Source organism: Corvus hawaiiensis, chromosome 7 (assembly GCF_020740725.1).
Source record: "Corvus hawaiiensis isolate bCorHaw1 chromosome 7, bCorHaw1.pri.cur, whole genome shotgun sequence".
NCBI classification, from domain to species: domain Eukaryota; kingdom Metazoa; phylum Chordata; class Aves; order Passeriformes; family Corvidae; genus Corvus; species Corvus hawaiiensis.
In genome coordinates this window covers 34021614-34031998 of record NC_063219.1, presented here as the reverse complement: position 1 = coordinate 34031998, position 10385 = coordinate 34021614, and the positions used below count along the sequence as shown (strand labels likewise).

At 41.2% G+C, this 10385-nt stretch overlaps 1 protein-coding gene across 4 annotated transcripts in view; it reads right to left on the bottom strand.

Annotated features, from left to right (window-relative positions):
- Nucleotides 1-2365: 2365 nt before the first annotated feature.
- MGAT5 (alpha-1,6-mannosylglycoprotein 6-beta-N-acetylglucosaminyltransferase) overlaps nt 2366-10385 on the bottom strand; it is a 117016-nt gene continuing 108996 nt past the window's right edge. For all 4 annotated transcript variants that reach the window (XM_048309675.1, XM_048309672.1, XM_048309674.1 and 1 more), the window contains one exon: nt 2366-9597. In XM_048309675.1, coding sequence (XP_048165632.1) covers nt 9399-9597 — 199 coding nt within the window. In that variant the 3' untranslated portion in view covers nt 2366-9398. The remainder of the gene's footprint in view (nt 9598-10385) is intronic.

Below are 10385 nucleotides of genomic sequence, written 5' to 3'. Positions count from 1 at the left end.
CCCTCCTATGGAGGTGGGGAGGAAATTAAAGCCAAGAGGGGTCCCTAGGGATTTGGCAGCTTCCCTTCCAAGATCCCCTGTATTTACACTGGAAGCACCAGCTGTTACCTGCCAAGCCACCAAAGGCTCTCACCTCAGGACATTTTCTGTGGAGTTTTCACTCTTTCAGCATTTTTGTCCAGGAGTGGTTTGTTCTGATGTTTCTCTCCTCACAAAGGTGCAGGAAGCTGGTGTCTCCAGCCAGGCAGTGCTTCCCTGAGATCCTGCAGGAGCAAGGACCCCCAAGCCAAGGCTCCAAAGCAAAGCAGGACACACAGTGAGACCGAACAGCTGGAGTCTGTTCTGTGCAAACTCTTCCCAGGTTTTTTTGCTACAAAGATTTACTGCTAGATTTTAGCTGAATGCAATCTCCATAATCAATAAAAGAACAATTCCAGACAAGCATAAACACAAATTCAGGGGAGTGTGAGGCAGCAAAGTGGGTGCTCCAGCTCTTGCACACTGAAGGGAAGTCTTTTGAGAGTGGCACAAAGTCCCAGCAAAATGTTTCCATCTGTGGACTCTCTACCAGCTGGAGGAGTTTGACTAAACCCAGTCTAAACATGTGAGAGTTGAAGTATTCAGTATTTAAGCTCCCCCAAATGAGCTTTCCAATACAGCTGCATGGCATATTTTGATTCCAAGTTCTGATTTTCGTAGATTTTTTTTTTCTATCATGTGACTGCAACACAGCTCACATCTAACTCTAGCTGCTCACCATTTTACAGATGTCTCTTCAGCTTTTTAGATATCAAAGCTGAACAACAATTAAGGGAATGAAACAGGAAGGAAAACGTTTCCAAAAATAGGCAGAACAAGAGCCTGAATGAGCAGTGTCCTCCACTAATTCACTCTGATGGTAGGAAACATTTGGAAATTGTGGTATGTTGAATAGCAACACAGAACCAACAACATTTTCACCCGTTTTCATCCAAAGGGACGTATGCCAAGGACCATAAAAAGGGGCAACTGGTGAAGGATATTCACATCCTTTTCCTCACTGAAACAGCCATAAAAGGCTCTTGCAGCAGCACTGCACAGTGGAAAAACCACCCTCTGCATCCACAGCACACTGAACTTGCCAGGGAATAGACTGGATATCCAGACCCATGTCACAAACCCTTTCTCAGCCTGCAGGCATCTGTTTGACATCTTTATGCTCTTGCTTACGAAGGTGTGTGTCATTAATTGGGACAAGGACAATACAAGGCATCTCAAGCTCATAGTTACTGACTTCTGTACTCCACTGATGCTACATTGCTCAGTTAAGTGTGGCCACAATAAAAACAAAAAACTAAAAGCTCAGCAAAGAACAAACTTGGAAAAAGGTGATGCTGGGAAAAAAGTGAGCTGTTGCTTCTCTCCCGTGTAGTTGTGGTTTTTTTGTTTTTTTTTTTTAAAGTACATAGCAACTGTGCTACAAATGGATATTTTTTTACCAGATAAAGGAGCTAGTCTTCATTTGTTTTTTTTACTATTATTTTTTCCACTGCATACTCCTCCTGCATTAATTGCTCTATTACTCTTGGACACCTCCACCAAAACCTTTCCACATTCCCAGCAGCTGACAACGGAGAGCCCTTCCCTCAGTCTTGGCTGGGCTAACAAAACCTGAGGTGGGCAGAAAGAGCCTGTCAGCAGAATGGGTGCCCCTGAAATACCCTGACAGCTCCCCTGGAGAAGTTTCACTCTGGATATTTACATTTATTTAGAGCTGCCAAGGTGATTTCATGTGGCACCTCTTGAGTGCACTGAATGCACACCCCAATTCCATGTGGGCCAAAGCTTCGTGCCTGAGCCCTTGTTCCACATACAAACGTTTCATTAGTTCCTGAGTGCTTTGCATATTAAATTGGATCCTGGAAGAGAATATTCTCTAAAGCTGCTATTTTATCACTGTGTAGCTCTATCTTTCAGCTTCATAGTGTATTGTGTCAGTAAGTCTTGCAGGCCTGAGAACCACTGTGCAATTCCAGTCTCCCTTTCTCCCAAATTTACAGTGGGCTGTAAATTCAGTGAGTGCTGTAATTAAGTGTGCTGTAAATTTATAGGAAACCAGGAATTCCTAACTACTGCTGGGGCAGAACTGCCTTCCTGAAGGGAGGCTCGATGTAATTCATTATCCAACTCAGGTTTAAAACAAAACAAAGCAAACAGGTCATTACTCACCTGTTGTTCTTCTGGCTAAGGTGGGGACTTACCTGTGCAGAGGTGGGGCAGCAACAGAAACACCCAGCTGCAGAGTTGGAAGAAGAAGCCACACAAATGCAATTTGGGATAAAAGGCAGCTCATGGCATTCCCATTTAAGCACAAAGCAATCATAAATCCAAATCACACAAGAAAAAAGTTTATTGAAAAATAAATTCTCCCTAGTTTTTTTCTACAACAGTGAAAACAAAGCATTTTTCTATGCCATTAAAGTACAGACATTTACTGTTCTAAAAAAAAAAAAAAATTAAAAAAATCCCATCTTATTGAACCCCAGGAACTTGGCAGTATCTGAACCACTGCGTTCTGTTCTGTTTGAATCCAACTGCTTGAACGTAATATAGTGGAACACAACCATTGAAATAAAACAAAGGATCAACCTATTAGGGAAGAATTCAAACCAAACACCCCATAGTACCAGCTTGACCCTGAAGTTCTTGTGTACATTTAAACCCCCTCATTGACTCCACATTATTGTTTGCAAAAAGCAGTATTTTATTTCCTGTGATTTCAGTAGGGTTTTTTTCCAATTTACATTGCTACAGGGCTTATTCAGACTCTGACCCTCTCCACCCATGAAGAGGAAGACTCCTCCAGGGAATGATGTAGACCAGAACCCAAAGAGTTGCCCCAAATTGCACTCTGAAGAATCTCCCTGCAGTGGTCAGCTCAGCAAGCTCAGGGGGATCAACGTCTCCAAGCCCAAATTAGCTTTGTAAATATTTCCTGGTATTTTTCTTTTAGCTCTCTTAGAATCTTCAGGGTAACTTTTCTCATAAAATTTACTCTCTTTTTTCCTTTGGTAAAAACTGCCATTTCCTCCTCCTCTGCTGCATTCTTTGCAAAAACCAAATTAAACCCATGACTCCTTAAAAATATTTTTCACTGTCACTGTACTGCAACAGACCTGTTAATGAACATAAATTAGTTCTGGGTATTACACTATTAAAATTAACTGCCCTCAGACAGCAATTTAGCTTGATTTATCGTGTGCCTATTTGATAGTTCAAACTACTTTGCAGCTGCTGGAGCCTGAGCCAGGTCGTGTTGCATGCACTGGGTGGCTCCAGGAAATGCCATGGCATTATTTACATGCTCTCCTTAAAGCCAAGGATTTGGTGGCTCCTGCAGGCCCCAGGCTCTGCACTGACCCAGGGCTGGTATTTGCAGTGACAATACAGATGTGTTTTCCTGCACCAGAGGCAGCCACGTGCTTTGGTGGCCATGGGGACAGCAGGGTCCTCAGTGCTTCAGTCTGTGAGCCCTTACATGAGGTGACAAATTCTGGTCCCATGCACAGACCACTTAAGTAAATGGCACCTGCACTGATCTGCCCAGCAGAGAGAAGGGTTTCAATCACTTGAGCACAACTATTTTTTTAAAGCAGTTTCTGCATGTTGAGGGTGAAGTTATTACTCATTTTATTAAAACTTTGAGGACCTGGTTTTATTTACTCACTTAATAAACAGGCGGCTTAGTGCTGTTGAGAGAGGTCTGCTGAATTAAAGCACACTTTTGTGTGTTCCTAATTACATGAATATGCAAAGGATGACACCTATAAAAATGGATAGGTCCCAACGTGCAAGGCACATCAGGAATGGTTGCACTTTGTGGCTTTTCCTGGAAGAAAGAACAATGATGCCTCACACCTGAGGCACTCTGGGATCCAGCCTCTGGTATTTTCAGCACATTCCTACAGTAAACATTTTACACTTGATACATTGAGTGTATCAAGTACACATTCCATTTAAATATAATTATATTTGGAAATCATAAACTAATTTACAAAAAACCTCTATAGAACTGCTTGAAAATGTGTAGATGAGATTTAAGTCACTGCCCATAAAATGGTATGTTTTGATGTTACATTTACAGTGATATTATTAAAGCAGATCTCAATAAAATCCTCCATGTCCCTGGCCTTTTTAGCCCCAATGAAAACATATATCTGTCAGTGCATTATTCTCCTTGACTTTACAGCAATCCCTACAACAATGGGGCCAAAGGAAAACTACAGATGGAAAGAGATCACAAGTGAGAAGCTGAAGGCATAGCAGCTGTAGGACAAACATCGCAAGGAAACAGCCATGCCAAATGTTAGCACCCCTGGAAAAAAGACTGGAAATCAGAAACTGGTAACTCCTGGTCTCTCTAAGAATAAACAACAAAAGTGCCATCCCTCAAACTCCCAACTGTAGACTGAACAGCAATTTAACCACATTTTGAATTGGTACTTTAATAATGAATCAGTAACATCAACTTAGAGCTGATCTAAGTCATTGCAGCAAGAAAAACTGGCTGCTGATATGTGTACAATATGTCCTGTAAGTGTTTGGTCTTTATCATGTAAGATCCAGTGCTTCACACTTATTAAAAAGGGCGGGCTGATTTTTTAATTTTAAGAAACATTCATGGAGGAGTTGTGCTATCACTGAAGCCAGTGGGAGTCATGAAGTTAATTGGGCTTGGATGAGATTGTATCCAGCCTGATTCATCCCATTTAATTTATTTTACTAGCAAAATCTGGTCCTGAAATGAACTCTGAGCAAAAGACATACCTGCGAAAGCAATTTGGGTTTTGTTTATGTGAACAGTGCTGCAAACTCATAAATCAATTCAGATGGGCCACACACTCCTGAGAGGGGAGGGCATGTCTTTCACGTCAAGGACAAATTGAGGATGCTGCCTAGGATTTTAAAGGACAGTGGTACAACATGAAAGCCTGATTTGGAGCTGATGATATCAAGAGAAATTTTCAATGAGTCTGAATTCCTGACAATCAGCAAGGTGCAAAAGCGACACAAGTAGCTGGGAGCAGAGTGGAGCTGGGAAGGTGCAGAGTCCTGGCTCTGGCTACAACCCCATCCCAACTGAAATCTGATCAGCAGCTGTTTTGCAAAATACTATTGCAGAAAAGCAGTAGCGTAAAAAAGAAAAGCCATCTGCAATAAGCTGAGCAGTCCCTCCCCAGCGAGAGCTGCCAGTTCAGCTGTGATAAAAGGCCTGTATTCTCTGGGAGCACCAGGAACCGCCCCGGGTACATCCATGCAGAGACATCTTTATCTGAAAAACCAACACCTCACAAACCTCAATGTGGATCCTCAACTTCCCTGCCCATCAAATCAGATATGGCCGTTCCTGGAGGTTTTCTGTTATCATGGTCTCCCTGGGGAATGTTAATGGCTTTCCTTTGCTCCCTGGTCATTGAACAGACATCCCGTCCCAGCAGGAGCTCTCATGCCGAATCACAGATTCTCAGTAAATTGCATTCTGCTTGCAGAAGCAATGTTTTGCAAGAATTATTAAAAGTTACAGTATCTTTTATCTTATTAAGCCTTATAGTCTTAGAACAGATTTCTCCACTACTTAAAAACATTCAAAATTTACACCAGTAAGTTGTAGAGTCATCAGCACACTTTACCTGGAATTAGTGTTCCATTATACTTGTTCAGACAGTGTCCATATTCCAAACACGCATCCAAACCCCAAAGAAAGTAAAAAAGGCACATAAACATTAAATATTTGTAGAAACATAATCTGATATAAACAAGCAAACACACTGCTGCAACTATAAATTACAAAAAGAAACATAGAAACTAAGCAAAAAATGCAAAAAGCAACTCTATTTATACATGTGCAAATCAACTTGCATATATGAAATAAATGAGGTTTTTATTGGCATTTTTAAACAGTGTGTATTTACCAACTTTACCTTTCAAAGGCAAGCCTTTTATGTTAATTTTAATAAATATGTAAATGCTTCTCTCAAGTTTTCTAATCCCGTAGGAATAAGATTTTTGAAAAAAACTAGGTCACATACAAAAATACAAAATTTTAAAACAAAGAATGTCTTGATATGAGAGATATGTTTAAAAGCTTGTAAAATGGTTTTGTATTCAACTTCTAACATTTTTTTCCCGTCAATCGCAGAGCAAAATATTCAAATGCAGTCATGCAAAAACCTGACTTCTGAGCAAAGGAAGCTGCAAGCTCTACTGTCAGACTGAAAACAGCAGCACGGTCCCCTCTCTGATGTCCTTGCTTGAGTGCAAGGATTGGACTACACCTTTATTCTTCAACTAGGAAAGAAAATAGTTATGGAATTCGGACAGAAAGCCACCCACTATCCTGTGGATATCTACTATAGGCTTTAGCAAATAATTCAGACTTTTCACTAGTCCCACATGGATTTGCCTGAGTGTTTATCTGCAGAAGGAGTCTCTGATTTTGCACTGCACAAGGGAACGCGGCTGTGTGACGGGGAGCGTGTGTGGAGCTCAGTGAGCAACGCTTACAGAGTCTATGCACTTACAGTTCTCATGATAGTCTCCTTTTACAGGAATTTAAACTGAAGCTGTAGGTCTTGACTCTTTATTCTTCAAGATAAATGAGTCTTCTCTATAAGTTTCAGTGGAAATAAGATCAGAGACCACTGACTCTGAAGCCAATTTGGATGTTCTGCCCTGGCTGAAACGCAATCGGTGCTGCTGTTTCATTTTTGCCAGAATGCAGTAATTCAGTTCAGCAGACTAGAAACAGTGCTACAGCATGAAAAAACAGAGCTTATAATAAACTCTCCCTGCTGTGGTAAAGGCAAACTTAGCATTGAGCAAAGCACTAGACCAGAAAATCTTATAATAACAAATACCAAACCCCTCCCATCTTTAAAGGTTTAGAGGGAAAACCGAATGCAGTATGTATTGCCATGTGGGCCTTACAGCAGGGGAAACCAAGCAAACACGTATTTACAGCAAAGAATTACACTACAGCAAAACCCACATGTTTTGCATCCTTTAAGTGCACACACACAAATCTTTGTTTCCAACAGAATTCTGTGATATCCCAGTTCGAAATCAATTCCTGCCTGAAGAAGCTCAGGCTGAACTGGTGAAGACAAGTCCTGCTGTTGCCTTTGCTTTCAGCACCAGCTGGAAGTTCATACGCTGTGATAGGCAGGATTTTCTAGTTGCACAAATATGCACAGGTATGCAGGGGATATTTTATATAAATACAGAATGAATTGTTGTGCCTGCTCAGACCCATTTCCAGTTGTCCTCCCCCAGCTTTTCCAGGGCACTAAAACTATGGTAAACTACATTTGTGCTGACTGAAGCAAATGCTGAGCTATGGCAACGGGAGGGATTTTCATACTGGTTTGCATTTGTTTTCTTTTCATACAAAAATTTTGCCTCCCATTAGAGAACCCAGCTGTTCTGTTTCTGGAAAATTAATCTGAAATACAGCAGATTTTCACATCATCAAACCCAGATCCTGGTGACCCTGCTGTTCAACAGCTCCCCCAGACCCTTTTTTGGATACTGAACAACCTCCCAGGATTAGGCTCCTGTGTAGTGCAGAGCGATGTTATGGAGTGTTACAGGGTAACACTGTCAGGAGTGTTGAGGCAGGAAACCAAATGATTGAAAAGGCTCATTCACTGCTTTTAAATTGAAAGTTAAAATGTAGACTGTTCTGGAGGATTTATCCACGGTGAAATAGCATCTCTCTTGCCTGGTTTTTGGTAGGTCACTAGGTCCATCAATATTCCCACACAGATTACAAGAACACTACTTACAAGAAAATTCTGAACCAACCAGATGTGTCCAAGAAAGGAAAACGTAAAGCATCTATGCCTTTCATTACTACCTGGTAATGTTTATGAAAAAAATATTTGTGCTGATTTGAGGCCTTATTCCAACATGGTGAGAGCGTGTCCAAATTGCAAACCTGCAGACTCTGACTGCAGATTTGTTTCTCACTAATCTTAACATGTAACCTTCTGACTACAAATGGTGCTGTCAAGCATGTCACCTTCTGCTGAAAATAACAAATTACCTCTGTAAAAAGAAGGCAGTTTAGAGGAGTTAACTTGCTGCTCTCAAAAAAAGAGTTTGAATTCTGAACTCTTGAATTGTTTTCTTCTAAATTTGTAATTGGTGGGCCTGCTAAAAAAAAGGGAAAATTAAACAAACAGCCGCCTAAAAACAGAAGACCAATCAAAGAACCCAAGAGGATTGATTAATTCTTTTCTTTGCAGTTCTTTATCTCCTCTTACTTGTTCTCTAGAAAAATTTCTCTTTAAAAACCTAGCTAGTTATGAAGACATTTTACATTTCTACCATACAATAATTATAGTTAGCTTAGTTTAACCTTTCTATGTCATTCAGCAACACTTCAACTACTGGAAGCCGTAGCAAACTGAGGCTCTAATGATAATATTGCTCCAATGATGCTGAGTACTTTTTGCTTCACACAGTATTTCTAGTAGACAGACTACAACAGAAGCGTGGGCAAATTCCAAGGATTACTCTCTAAATGGGACCAGTAAACTGTGATGAGTCCATTCCAAAAATGGTTGTGTGTTTTTTTTCCACACTGAAGAATGCCACAACCCCAGTGAGCTGTGCAGTCACCAAGATGTGTCACATGCTGGCAACTGCCTATTTGCTCATTGGTGACACTCTGCTTAGGCTGCTCTGGTGCAGCAGCTGTGATGCAGACAATACCTTGTTGTATACAAAGATTTAATTTAAAAAAAAGGAAAAAAAAAAAAACCAAACTGGGCCCAAATAACCCAATAGGTTACAGAGTACAGGGTACAGAGCTCACTCATTCCAAGTTCTTGTGAAGTAAACCACTTTTTAGCCATTTGAGTCAAAGCTGTACCCAAACCAGTGCACCTTGAATAAAATGTTAGTCCTCCTTCCCCAGCATCCCCTCCCTAAGCACACTTTTTTCAGTTTTCTACTGGAATGAAGTTGAGATCCTTTAGCTAACCATGATGGGGGATGTCCTAACTCATTAAAAAAATAGAAAACACTTCACCCAAACAACAAAAACAGAAGTTTGATGGGTCTGAAAATTTTCTACAAACTATTCTGTGCAGTCATCTTCAAATCATTGTAGAACATAAGACTTGTTTCTCTTTGCAAACAGCTGAAGGAATCCGAAGAGTGACACTGCAAAGGTCCTTACAGGAAGAAAAGATCAGTTATAGCTGTTTATTATGAATCCCTCCTCTCTTAGTAGATAATTCTGCCCAGCAATGATAGCTCTGCCTGCAGCGGAAACCTGGACCAAAGTGCAGGAAGTATGAAGTAATTCTCCAAACTACTCACGTTGTCCCCAGCTGGGAGCAGCCCTGCTGCTGCTATAGGCAGTCCTTGCAGAGTGCAACCTGCCCCTTGATATAGTCCCTGCAGGGGCAAATCCTTCTGTGGGTGGGGTGGGAGCCTGCACAGCTGAACAGTAACAGGTCACCTTGGAAAACACAGTGCTTCCTCCTTCCATCAAAAGAGGGAACCAGGATATCATTTGCAGACTCCATGGTGAGACATTCGATATTGTGCCTAAAAAGCAAAGCACGTGATCTAAATCACACCTGAGTTTACGGGAGTTTGGTACAGTTTTCATCCTTCCTCGCTAAAAATAAAATCCTTGCTCTATTAGATCCTAAATCAAGTACATTTACACTTGCAGCTTTCCAGAATGTGACTTTTCTCCTGTACAGATTCTCTCTGCAGAGGGCAGTGCAGCCTTTACAGCTTTACTGTTCTCTAAAGATTAATAAAAGAAGTTAAAGAGGAAAAAATCGCTTTTGACTGTTCCCCAAAACCTAATATTTAAATACACCATGGATTTTCAGTAGGACAGACTCAAAGAATCTGAAATCAGGAGATACTGTCTCTGATTTCAGGAGGGCTCTTCCCCAGGGAAGCCCCACAGAGCCAGGCAGCCCTGGGCAGCTCGAGGTAGGTGAGCTGGACTGTGAGGATGAGGGATGCTGCTCCTGGGCTACAGGGAGCAGGGTCTGCAACTCCCAGGAACCAGCCAGCACCAGCCAGTGGGAAAATGAAAAATGCCAGTTGCCATTTTCTGACCACAAAGCTTAAAAACAAGGGTAGCAATTCCAGCAGAGCCTTGTTTTTCACTTATCCTGGAAACACTGGTAACTTTCAGCATTTAACAGAGGAGTTTTTTTCCACAGGATTATGATTTTGTCTAGACAGCTAGAAAAGAAAGTTTTTATATGAGCTGCTTCTGAACTCCACTGGAAATTACAACTTTTCAAAGAAAATACAAACCCAAAAATCTTCTACAATGTATTTTAGTGAAAAGTGGGGATAGAAAACCTGGA